The sequence below is a fragment of the Loxodonta africana genome, chromosome 8 (assembly GCF_030014295.1).
Source record: "Loxodonta africana isolate mLoxAfr1 chromosome 8, mLoxAfr1.hap2, whole genome shotgun sequence".
Lineage (NCBI taxonomy): Eukaryota > Metazoa > Chordata > Mammalia > Proboscidea > Elephantidae > Loxodonta > Loxodonta africana.
Window position 1 is genome coordinate 56,914,022 of NC_087349.1, and position 13,620 is coordinate 56,927,641.

At 39.6% G+C, this 13,620-nt stretch overlaps 1 protein-coding gene and 1 pseudogene across 2 annotated transcripts in view; one reads left to right on the plus strand and one right to left on the minus strand.

The window, feature by feature from the left end:
• LOC111749762 (uncharacterized) overlaps positions 1-13,620 on the minus strand; it is a 33,031-nt gene that overhangs the window by 4,262 nt on the left and 15,149 nt on the right. The window contains exons 2-3 of one of the 2 annotated variants that reach the window (XM_023544653.2): positions 2,076-2,197; positions 721-802 (exon numbers count right to left, since the gene is read on the minus strand). In XM_023544653.2, the coding sequence (XP_023400421.1) occupies positions 721-802; positions 2,076-2,197 (204 nt within the window). The other variant, XM_064289940.1, reaches the window with a different exon arrangement.
• Positions 7,161-9,034, plus strand: LOC111749731 (high mobility group protein B2-like; annotated as a pseudogene).

The following is a 13,620-nucleotide window of genomic DNA, read 5'->3' on the forward strand; positions in this document are numbered from 1 at the left end:
TAAGTTATGGATACAAAAATGTTTACAAGAAGTCTTCTCTTCCTGCAATTAAAAATACATGAAATTCAATAGTCTACTTTGAAACAAAGTCACCCTGGTGTGGTGCAGTGGTTAAGCACTCAGTTGTTAATCAAAAAGTTGGCAGTTCAAACCTACCCAGCAGCTCTGCAGGAGAAAAGACCTGGTAACCTGCTCCCATAAAGATTACAATGTAGGAAACTCTATGGGGCAGTTCTACTCTGTCATATAGGGTTGCTACGAGTCAGAAGTGACTCACCGGCACACAACAACAACCTTAAAATAAATAATCATTATTCCAAAAACATTTTATCAACCAAATCTTTGCCTAGAACAGTAGACCTCATATAAGGGTAAGTTAGATGTAGGGACATAGTAATCTCAAGGAGTTCTTAAAATTAAGTAGGATGAAGGAGAAATTTCAGGAGAAATGAAAGCAGAATCACTAATATTAAAGAACTCAGACCAACTGTTTTATGGCTCTTTCCCATCCTGGCATTGATGTACACTTAAAATTATATCACATACATCTTAAGAATAATTAAACTGTTGAATCATTAATAACTATTATATGTGAGAGAAAACCCAACTCAAACTGGCTTTAACAATAATGGAATCTCTGTCAGCAAAGACTCAGCTCTCTCCATCTCTCCACTCTCTTTTGTACAATACAGGCTTTCTTCTCAGGGTTTGTATACTGACCTTCCTGGGAAGCTTCAGGATTTCCCCTCTGGTGAGAGTAAAATGGCTAGTCAAACCAACTTCATATTTCATACCTTGATATCTAGAAGAAAAGAGATGTCTCTTCTGACATTTTCCACAGAATTGCATTTTTTTCCTCTTTCCTTTTCTTTTAACAAGATAGCCCAGCAAATGTCACCTTAAATACGACTGTTTTGATCCAGTTGTGCATCTATCTCTGAAACAAACACTGTGGTTAGGAGGATTGTAGACACTGATTGACTTGGGCTAGCATGGACCACATGTTCTACAAAAGACGTGTGATGGACCCAGCTCTACACTCATGAACTCCAGGCCTGGATCATTAGACAATTTCCTCCTTCCCTAGGGTTTAGCTCCCGTTTGAGGGGCTTTGGGAATATTACTGGCTGTTATCCTCTGTCAGGAGAAGCGCAATCCATTAGAAAGATTCTAACAAACTTGGACCTCCCAGAAGTACCCCTCATGCCCCTTCCCAGTCACTTAACCCATACCCACCAAGACCAACATTATCCTGTCTTCTAACACCATAGATTGGTTTTTCCTGTACTGGAGAGTGAGCATGAATGGTGAAGATCTTTGTAGCACATATTAACATCCATCATGAATGGTGAAGATCTTTGTAGCACTATGAAAATGGCCCTAAACAACCCAGACGAAAGGAACTGAGTGGTTGATGTTAGCCAGGCTTTGTCAGCAGCCACTCCAGTGCTGGCCAAGAAGTATTTAGAGCAAAGTTGCCAAGGCAGCAGAGATGATGATTATGCATGGGCCCTGCAGCATAGATTCACATTGCTGCCTATGAATGCCCAACCTGCCAGAACTATACTTCAAGGAGACAAAAATCACTTGGAAGCAACTACACTGGAGCCCTTTCACCCTGGAAGAGCCAGCAATTCTTTCTTGCAGGAATAGATACCTATTCTGGATGTGGACTTGCTTTTTTGCTTTCAAAGACTCAGCCAGTACCCCTACACCTGACGCATAGGCATGGAATCTTCCACAACGTAGCATCCAATCAGGGAACACACTTTACAACAAAGGAAAAATGGGAGTGGTGCCATCAACATGGGATATACTGGTCTTATTTAATACCTCATTATTCAGAAGTGGTCAAACTGAGAGTTGAAATGGAATGACCTTCCAAAAGCACAGCTAAAGCACCAGTTTAGAGGCAATATCCTGTAAGAATAAGGCACTATCTTTCAGGACACAATATATAGTTTGAATCAGACATCTTTGCATAGTGTACTGTCCCCAGTAGAAAGAATACATGAGTTCAGGAACCAATTGTGGAAGCAGGAGTGACCCCACTTTCCATTATTCCCAATACCTACTGGGGGACTTTGATGCCTCCCATCTTCTTAACTCTGATCTCTGCAAGAAGCACATGCTTTCCAGGGGCCACAGCAGGGTCACGAAGCCACAGATGACACCTGGTCTCTTGGGGTTCCTGTGTCTACAGACCAGCAGACATGAAAAGGAGTCACCATATCATCATGGATAAATTACCCTGATCAGCAGGAGACATAGGGCTCAATGACATAATCACAGCAGGAATGAGTAAGCATGGAACTTACAGGATCTACTTGGGTGCCTCTTGGTTCTCTATGAATGGAGAAGTGTAGCAGCCCTAACCTGGAAAAGGGATGATTTTCAGGAGCTCTAGCCCCTCAACAATGACAGTAGAAGTCACACCACCAGATAGGTTACCCAGACTAGCAGAGAGGCCATCTGAGAATGAGGGGAATTTAGAATGAATAGTGCAGAGGCAGACAATGGCCATGAGTTGCTACCTTGAGACCAACTGTAGCAACAAGGTCTATTGGGGGGCCCACCAAACCCTTGGAGGAACTGCTCCCTGAAAAGAAGTGGATCTGTGTGGTACCAGGGGTAGACTGTGGCAGACACAGAGATACGCTGCTCCAGTCCCCCTTCAAGAAAGGGCTTGCTCAACTGCAAGAAGTATGGTTAGCTAACAGTCTCCACCCAGGTGTTACCTCATTTAGGGTCCTGCTGCAGCTAGCCAAGGCCAAACACCTCTCAGGGAAGCCTCTAGCCAATGACTGAGCAAGGCAATAGTGTGAAAATCTAGCCATTTCTGCAAAGTGCAGGGCTCTTCTACAGGCCATCTTTGCTCCAGAGCTCCCCATTGTGCTGGCAGAGACTAAGTCTGCACTATGTCTGATGTTTTCTCTGTACCTTCTTTTGGGTTACTCTCCAATAAACATTTAGCATCTGTAATTCTAACTCAACATCTGCTTTCTGGGGGAATCTTACCAGCACACCAATCAATGCTACTTGGGTTGTGTCTAACTTGATGCATCTAATCTCAATTTATAGCCTTTTATGCCTGATTTTAGCATTATACTGTTTAAACCCCTTCAATAGCCTCCCGTTGCTTCTTAACATAAATACAGAGTCTCACCCATGTGATCTGGTGTCTCACTGTCCCTCGCTCTCATTGCTGCAGCCAAACTAGCCTTGGAAATTTCAGTCTTCATACTTATCAACCAGCCCTTACATAGGTTATTCCCTCTTTCTGGAATGGTTTTTCCACTCCTGATTTTCACTTAGTTAACATTTATTCATCTTTTAAATCTCTGTTCAGGTGTCATTTTCTCAGGTGGGTTTTCTCTGACTTTGTGAATAAGTCAAATGCCTACCATCAGCTTTCGAAGCATGGTATTTTTCTCCTTCAGGGCACAAACAAAAGTTTGAATTTTACATTTATTTGTTTGACATCTGTCTCCCCATGGTAGCAAAGACCTTGTCTGCTTTCGTTCACCATTATAAACCCAGTGCCTACCACAGTACCTGGCATACAGAAGGTGCTCAATAAATATTCTTGAATAAATGGATGAACAAATAAGGGTTGCAAAGTCATTCTAAATACAGAAAAGTAGTGGAAGGATTGAGTCATCAAATGATAGGCATACTAGATTCAAAAGAACCTGTACAATACTGGTCAGCGCCATATTTACATTGCAAAAAACAATTTAGTTTTAGCAAAAGAGTAGCATCTTTATCACAAAGTGGTGTTAATTTGAACTTAATTGGGTTTTTTTTTTTGTATTTAACTTGTAAACTTTTGGTTTATGAATGTGAAAGAGCTGAAAGCATAAAGAGTTGACACCTAGTTTTATGTTTGTCATCACTGGAGGCCCATGAAAATTGGTTCTTTGAAAGGGATTTGTTTGTCAATTACTGGAGTTTGAGAAACATTATACAACATTAGTACTTGAGTCACTGGACAGGGCTCCTTAAATTCTCTCTGAATCAGAGTAGGGTTAGTTTGGAGCCTAGGCCAAACCAGGTCTCTGGGGGATATTTTGTACCTCTGTGGGCAGGCATAGAAAGGCCCAAAAGGCACAGTGAGCAGGCCCCAGCCCAGCACTGCACTATGACCTTTCCTGTTCCTGCAATAACAAAAATGATTGGTAACAATTTGTTACGATTGGATGACTACTGCTCAGCATGCAGAGTTTAACTTTCTCAACATGAGCAAATTTAGAAGTAAATCTGTTCTCACATGGACTTCTTTCTCTCGAGTTAATTTTTAAGAGTTTCATTTAACTCGTTTCTGACAGTAAATCTAAGAACACTCTCCCATATGAGTTGGAACGCTGTCCTTTAGAAAATTCAAGTAATTCAGTAGGTTAATCCATCAAATATCCTATTTTGCACTTAGATTACAGAAACTGAAGCCTAAATAACTATGGTCATAAAATGTCACTGAATGGTGCTTTTGTTCTATCTCCTAGTTTGTTGCATAGTGCCTGGGGTCTTAAAAGCGTGCAAGCAGCCATACAGGCTATAACAATAGGTCTCCATTCATCTGGAGTAGTAGGGTTGAAAGAGGAGTCAGGAATTAGAAGACAAAATGTTGCCAACATGAACATCTGCCTCCTGTGCCGTGGGATCAGAAGAACTGGATGGTGCCTGGCTATTATTACTAAATGATTTGACCTAAGATTCCATAAAGAACCTTGATCAAAAGGGGGTTAAAAAACAACGACAACAAAATTCCAGGTTCTCAATGGAATACAGACCTTCTGGAGCCATTGAGTCTGGACGAACACCTGAAGCTACTGCCCTAAGATAATCTTCAGACCTTGAACCTCAAACCCAAACTTTTTCCAGATGTCTGCTTAGCACCAAACAACAGTTTAGCTTAATTAGTAAAGTATGTCTGTCTTGAGCATCGAATCTTTCAAAGATTTACTTATGTGGCATCAAATTGACAACAGCATCTCAAAAGGTTAGATGAGAAGCTTAGGGGGCAGACAGTTTAGGTTACTGCTGGTGGAATAAGTTGGAAAACGATAGTGAGAATGGCTACACGACGTGAAGAATGTAAACAATGTCACTGAATTGTACATGTAGAGTTTGTTGAAGTGGTGTATCCTTTGCTGTGCATATTTTCATGTTTAGTGAATGAGTAGGTAAGTAAATAAATAATAAATGTGTTTAGGTATTGTCATGGATTGAATTATGTCTCTCCAAAAATGTGCATATCAACTTGGTTAGGCCATGATTCCCAGCATTGTATGGTTGTCCTCCATTTTGTGACTGTAATTTTATGTTGAGAGGATTAGGGTGGGATTGTAACACCACCCTCACTCAGGTCACCTCCCTGATCCAAGATAAAAGGAGTTTCCTTGGGGTGTGGCCTGCAGCACCTTTTGTCTTTCAGGAGATGAAAGGGAAGCAAGCAGAAAGTTGGGGACCTCATATCACCAAGAAAGCAGCACCAGGAGCAGAGTGTGTCCTTTGGGCCCAGAGTCCCTGTGCCTGAGAAGCTCCTGGACCACGGGAAGATTGAGGATGAGGACTTTCTTCCAGAGCCAACAGAGAGAGAAAACCTTCCCCTGGAGCTGACACCTTGAATTTGGACTTTTCGCCTACTTTACTGTGAAGAAATAAATTTCTCTTTGTTAAAGCCACCACTTGCGGTATTTCTGTTATGGTAGCACTAGATGACTAAGACAGGTATAACTAAAAAAAAAAAAAAGTCACTTAACAGCAGTGTAACACAGCCAAGTTAATTACTTTGGCAATCTAAAAATGGTACAGATTATGTATGACACTACAGAGAATGAGTGGTGACCTATATCAAAATGAGACAGTTACAGTGATTAGAATAGTTGTACTTTGATTCAAATGTTTCCATGGAGAAAGGCCAGCATAAAGGAAAACCAACTAGGTTTCTCTTGTCAATGTGGAATCCACAATTTACCAAAATTCAGGGGAGGTTGCCTAAATTAAGGAAATAAACACATCACTTCCTTCTGACAGAAAACCCAGCCCCAAACCTAAATAGTCACTGGCAGAGATTCTTATCAAAACATTACTTTCAGTATCAAGGGGAAAAATAAGCTTTAGGATCCGTGGGGTAGAAGGGACTGAATGGTATCAACTGACCCAACTTGTTTTTTCCATAAAAGAATACAAAAGAACTATTTTAGGTAAATTGGTATCTGAACTCTTTTCCCTAAAAAAATAAATAAACTTACATTAACATAAAAAGAAGATAACTTTTAGAGCACACCTGTTAGGATATCCTTTCTTTTATCTCATTTCCAATGTGTAGTCATTGCTGTTTCCTGCTGATACTTTCACTCTAAAATGGAAGCAGGAAAGATACTGTGAAAGTATATGGATACTGGTATGCCATTACTACTGACACATTTTATTAATCTACATTACATAGACTAGAAATCTGGGAAAAATGTGCTCACAAATGTGGCAATGATCAGGAGGGAAGATGAGTAGGGAAAAGCGGCTAACTACTCATTCATCTCCAAGCAGGGTGGCATGGCCTTGGTAAGTTTGTCATAGGCTTAGCTTTCCGCCTTCAAAGCTCATGTATGTGATTTGTCAACACACCATGCACCATATCTCACTAATTCAGCTCATGAAGACTGGCTTAGAAACTCAAATTCAAGCGCATTAACTTGCAAAGGAACATATTTACTGCCACATATTTCATAACCTGCACATTCTTCACCTATAGGAACACTAATGGAAAAAATGGGAAGCTATGTTATAAATAAAAGCCTTCTTGAGGATCATAACCTCAGAATGAGTGGTGTCAGTACTATGCTATCTCTGGACCAATGCCTCCTGTCCCTGGGCACAGTCAACCTTTGCCCCTGTAATCTTTCTTCTTCTGAAATCTCAGGGCTGGCCAAGCCCCCAGACTATGTAACTGATACGTTCTTTCTTTAGCTACTAAATTCATTCAGTCAGGCTACAGTTCAATGTTACCTGCTGGGCAATCATTTTTCCCCTGAAGAGGAGATTTTGCTGTTCTATGCTCTGATTCTTCAAAATTTGAATTCTCAAACCAGTTCACACCAGAACTCTTGGAAAGAAGCATCTCTGCCGGATCCAGACACTTTGAAGGACTCTGAGGAAAGGCTCCTTGGCTCGCACCAGCCCAGCACCATCCTACACTATGGGCAAGGGAGACCGCCACAAGCTGCAGCGCAAAATGTCCTCATATGCCTTCTTTGTGGAGACCTGCCAGGAAGAGCACAAGAAGAAACACCCAGACTCTCCTGTCAATTTCGCTGAGTTCTCCAAGAAGTGCTCTGAGGTGTAAGACCATGTCTGCAAAGGAAAAGTGGAAGTTTGAAGATGTAGCAAAAAGTGACAAAAATCACTATGACAGGGAGATGAAAAATTACGTTCCTCCCAAAGGTGAATAAGAAAGGAAAGAAATAAGATGTCAATGCCCCTAAAAGGCTACCCTCTGCCTTCTTGTTTTGCTCTGAACATCGCCCAAAGATCAAAAGCGAATGCCCAGGCCTATCCATTGAGGATACTGCAAAAAAAATCAGGCGAAAGGTAGTCTGAACGTTCAGCCAAAGATAAACAACCATATGAACACAAAGCAACCAAGCTAAAGGAGAAATATGAAAAGGATATCGCTGCATACCATGCCAAGCAGGAAAGAAAGGTCCTAGCAGGCCAACAGACTCAAAGAAGAAGGCAACAGGAGATGAGGAAGAAGGTGAAGATGATGAGGAAGAGGCTGAAGAGTACTAATGTGTGTGGAGTATGCATGTGTGCTTAGGAGATGGTTTAGCTAAGAATGTGAATTCAAGTGCAGCTCAATATTAGCTTCAGTATAAAAACTGTACATAATTTTTGTATAGCTGAAAAGATTCTTCGTAGAGAAAATGCTTTTCTAAAAACGCAAGTTATAGCTTTGTAAGGGGCTATGTACAATTAGATTTTAAAGTTTTGATGTTGAATGTGTCTAAATATTTAATGCTTTTTTAAAATTTCTTGACTTGTGTATGGTAGCACTGCAAACTCCTGGGAATTAGAATCAACAGTAAATTTTAGGGTTTTTAGGATGTTGCTTTTTCTTAAATTTTGTAATAAAATTATGTATATTAGTTTTTTTTTTTTTTTAATTCTCAACAGGCAATCACATTTCCTTTTAAAGTCTTAGTGAGGAGGAAAGGAGCTCACATTTACTCCCAAACATTCACAACACGTAGTAATCATGAATTTCAAAAATGCTTCCTCCTTTAGCTTCCCCCTCACATGTCTCCAAAATGTCATTTGGGCAAAAAACTGTTTTAAGCAGAACTGCATTTATAAGGGAAAGAGAGATAATTGGGAAGCGTTACAACTTGGTTGTAGGTTATCAGTTTATTTTAGCCATAGTTCCTAGACCCATAGGTCAAAAGCTTAAAAATACACACAAGATGAAAGTAAGGATAAAATCAGGAGCAATCAGAAACCAGGGAGGTTAATAAAACTTCTAATCCATGAATAGTGAAACCCAGAATGTAGAGTGGGTTAGAAAACTGGTCTAGCAGAAATCAAGAGAGCCAGAGCAGACCCCAGGGCGGTTCCACTGGCCAATTCCAGGGACACCTTTCATAGCATTGTCTTAGTGAACGGCACCTGCTGGAGTTTTGTAGTGCACATGCACAGTATTTGTGGAGGCCTTGGGCAGGCAGTCCGAATCCGCCAGGCACTCTTTGGAAACTCTATGAGGAAGTTCTACTCTGTCCTATAGAGTCACTATGAGTCAGAATCGACTCGACGGCAGTGGGTTTTTGGGGGTGGGGTGGGGCAGGAGAATAAGATCAGAGCTACAGGCAGTTAAGAATATGGAGAACCAAAGGAACTAAGGGTGAGGGCAATACAGGCAAGGCAGAAGATGTGAGACCATAGCACTAAAAGGACTTTAAAAATTCAAACAGTCTCTTAGTTAAAAAAAGCACTTATATAGATTATACTGCATTTAAATCTTTAAAAAAAAAAAAAAACCTTTAGGACCCTATAAATAAGGAAACTGATTCTGAAGAGTGAATTAATTTAACCAAGGACATGTGATTAATAAACAACAGCATATAACACTAAATAACAGACTAACTTTCTGGCCCAGATTTATAAAGATTTTTCGCTGCAGGAGACAATTTTGTTACAGTGTTATTTTGGATCATTTTATATCGTTTGTTTCTTTATCTCAAAAATTTCAGATGTTTCTGTCTTCAAAGTTGAGTTTAAATCCAGTTTCGGATTCTTTTCACACTGTGTTGCTCAAAGCAGTCACCTGGAGATCTTTTCTCTCTTTTGGTTTAAGTCATCCAAATCCAGTTCTCCAGTGGTGGTGGGGATGGACAGGATAAGAGATTCAAAGTCAGGGAAAATATTCTTTTTCTCCAATTTAATTCTCTCTCTGCTTTTCAGAGAATTCTTCCCACCTTCCGTTCTATCATCCTCCCCACAGGAAAACCCAAAGTGAGAGTTGGGTAACAAGATGTTTTAGGAATGTAAATAGTATTGTGGGAAAAAGAGAGAATTATTATGGTTTCTTCTCCCCAATCTAAAAATGCATGATGACATAGCCCATATTTCAATTATATAACTTTTCATATATTGTTAAAAAGTAGTTTGCATTATGACTTTTTCACTTGAATATTAAAGTGTCAGTGTTTCCAGTATTTTCTGAGTGCATTCTGTAAGATCCCGGTTCTAATTTAATTTCCTTCCATTTTTGTCAACAACTCTTCTAAGTGCTAACAGCTCAAACAAGCAACATAAATGCTCTTCACTCATTCTTGTCTCACTTATTTGGGCAAACAATTATTAGTTACTAATTTGTCATTTGTTAGAAGATATCTTTATCTTCTAACAAATCTCTAGGTTTGGGGCTTATATTGAGATACTGTAACTTCTTGTAAGTACCCTTTTGATTATGGAGCTAAATCTCTACCTTTCTCCCTCCCTCTTCACAGTCCTTTACTTCTGCCTAATCCTTTATTAGTTCCTTCCATTGCATTTTATTGCAACTCCATTTAATTATAAAATCTCTCTGCACCCTCAGACTTTTCTAAGTGTTCCTTCAGTTACAATACCATAGTCAAAATCTGGCTGTTCCCTGTGACATCTTTAACTTGAAACATACTGTAGTAGGCGTCTTAGTCATCTAGCGCTGCTGTAACAGAAATACCACAAGTGGATACCTTTAACAAAGGGAAATTAATTTTCTTACAGTCTAGTAAGCTACAAGTCCAAATTTAGGGCTTCAGCTCCAGGGGAAGTCTTTCTCTCTCTGTTGGCTCTGGAGGAAGGTCCTTGTCATCAATCTTCCCTTGATATGGAGCTTCTCAGCGTGGGAACCTCCAGTCCAAAGGACACGCTTTGCTCCTAGTGCTGCTTTCTGGGTAGTATGAGGTCCCCTGTCTCTTTGCTCACTTCACTCTTTTATATCTCAAAAGACATTGGCTCAAGACACAATCCAATCTTGTCAATTGACTCCTGCCTCATTAATATAACTGCCACCTATCCCACCTCATTAACAACACAGAGGCAGGATTTACAACACATTGGAAAATCATATCAGATGACAAAATGGTAGACAATCACACAATACTGGGGATCATGGCCTAGCCAAATTGATACAATATTTTTGGGGGACACAATTCAATCTATGACAATAGGATAAAACCCATTGCCGTCAAGTCAATTTCAGCTCACTGTGACCCTACTCTACTCACAGGACAAAGTAGAACTGCCCCATGGAGTTTCCATGGAGCGGCTGGTGTATTCGAGCTGCCAACCTTTCAGTTAGCAGCCAAGCTCTTAATCACTACATCACCAGGACTCCTAATAATAGGGTAATTCTTCTTATTTTCTCCAATTCAAGTTTAATTGACAAGAAGGATTAATCCTTCTCCCAGTTTCGCACTGCCTGTTGGCTGTCTTCAAGCCACTTCCTTTCTTTGCTTTCCATACCACTGACTTATGGCACCTGTTCCTTATGCTTGTGCTTTCTGGCTTTCTAGGCCACATCAGCCTATGATTGTAAAACAATGTCATGATCTCTGCGTATACCCAAATTACAATAGTTTTAATCACCACTACGTTGATTACTGGATTTCATTTCTCCTTTGGAAAATGTTCCCAGTTATTTCATACATGAGTACATGACTACCATCTACCTTGGCTGCTATGGTTACCAAACTATGTCTTCCATATTCTTTTTCTACTTTTCCTTTTCAAGTTCTCTCCAGGTTCTATCCACTGTTCTTGAAGCTGCCTAAAGTAACCATTTTTTCCCAGCTCCTACTCATTACATTTCCAGAGAGAAACATTCTAGGGTCCAAGAGTCAGGGCACTTCTACACTTGTAACCTAACAAATTCCAACACCATCCTACCTTCAATGATTATTTTAGCACAAGTTTAGATTATTCTTTCTCTCATCTCTTATCCTTTTGATTTCAATGTCAGTTGTGATTCACTTAATAAATCTGTCCCATTATCATCGAGTTGATTCCAACTCCTAGCAACCCTATAGGACAGGGTAGAACTACCTGAATATTATGGATCATATCTTGACCACCAAAACTCCACAAGCACTGCCATCTTATAAACCCTGCCTTACAATGAAATTTCTTCATTGTTAAAATCTCAAATTCTGAGTTTCATCTCACTGCCCCTTCTCTCCAACTCTCCCCATTCCATCCATCCCTGTTCTGTGTTCCCCGAGGGACTTTACGTTCAGGTAGAACAACTAATTATAGATGAAGAGGTCCCAGGTTGAAAACCAAATAATTTCTCTTTCACCTGAAATGTTCTATTAAATGAGATCTTCGAAGACAGAAACTATTCATCTTTATATCCGTATTTTGCTCTTTGAATGATTATCAGCTCATAGTAGACACTCATAAATGTTTGATGAATGGTCATTCCTAATTACTGAATATTAGATGTTGCTGACAGGCTTGCTGGATATCCTTAACAAAAATACTAGGTAACCAGTAGGTTTGGGGGTTGGGTAAAATGGGAATGACAAATACAATTTTCCTACAAAATTGTTTCCTCTTCCTCCATGAGACTGACTTTTATGTTATTAAACAAAACATAAAACATTAGTACCTTAATATCATATGTGTAAACTATTGAGTGATCAAACCATATTGATGGAATGTATCAAAAGTGCTCAGGTGCCAAGTGAAAGAGATTTCAATGGCCAAAGGAGGAACAATTTGAGCAACAAAACACATAAAGCAATACTGGATTATAACTCAACGTATAAAATGAATATCCATAAGCTCTGATACAAAAAAAATTGAATAAATTAGTAAACGGGGGGAGGGGGATGGACAACTCTCCCATCAGAAAAATTCTAAATAATTTATGTAGCTACTTCACCCTCATGGAAGGGACACCATAACTCCCCACTCCTTAAGTGTGGACTAAGTAAAGTAACTTTCTTTCAAAGAGTCCAGGAAAAGGGTAAGAAGAATATCTTCACAGTGGAGAAACAACAAAAACTACTTCAGCCAGGTGATCAAGATTCACATCAATAGTGATGTTATATGGATATGTATCCTTGACATTATATAATGGAACTGGTACATACCTCTGTGGTCTTTCTTCAAAAACCCCATAACCACAATCTAATCATGACAAAAATATCAGACAAGTTCCAATAGAGAGGCATCCTACAAAATATCTGACCAGCATTCCTCAAAACTGTCCAGGTCATAAAAAATAAGGAAAGTCTGAGAAACTTTTACAGCCAAGAGGAGCCTAAGGAGACTTGACTAAGTATAATATGGTATCCCAGATGGGATTCTGGAATAAAAAAAGAATATTGGATAAAAACTAAGGAAATCTGAATAATATGGACTTAGTTAATAGTAATGTATCATTAATGGTTCATTAATTGTAACAAATATACCATACTAATGTAAGATGTCAATAATAGAGGAAACTGAATACAGGGTATGTGAGAACTCTATTATCTTCTAAATTTTTCTACTCTAAAAAGCAAAGTCTATCTTTTTTAAAAAAAGTTGTTTTTTTTTTTTTTTGCTACATCTAAAACTGGTCTCTAAATGTGTACCCTACCTTTCTTACCAAATAAAAGTCGAAATTTCTTAGCTTAGTATCCAATGTCCATGGACCTGGTAATCTGCAAAAAGAAAAATGGCCACTGATAATATGCACCTGTGAAGGGGTGGAGTCATTTCTTCCAACTCTTATATATGGGCTTTGTCAGTGACATGTTAATGTGACACCACTAGAGGCTTAAAAAGTGGTTGAGCACTGGGGCTTGCCTTCTCTTGCTGCTCTTGGAACACTGCTGCCATAACCCTGAGCTACCTGGCTGATGTGGCCACGTAGAGGAAAACTGAGGCACACCAGCCACCAACCTATCAACTAGACATGTGAATGAGGCCATCTAACCCAGCTAATCTTCCAACAGCCTTCAGCTCCATGAGTAAAACCCAGGTGAAAACAAAAGAACTGCCCAGCTGCTCCAGTCCCAAAAGCCAACAGAGGAGTAAACTAGAAACTGTTTTAAGCACTAAAAGTTGCTAATTAAAGCTAATTAATACACC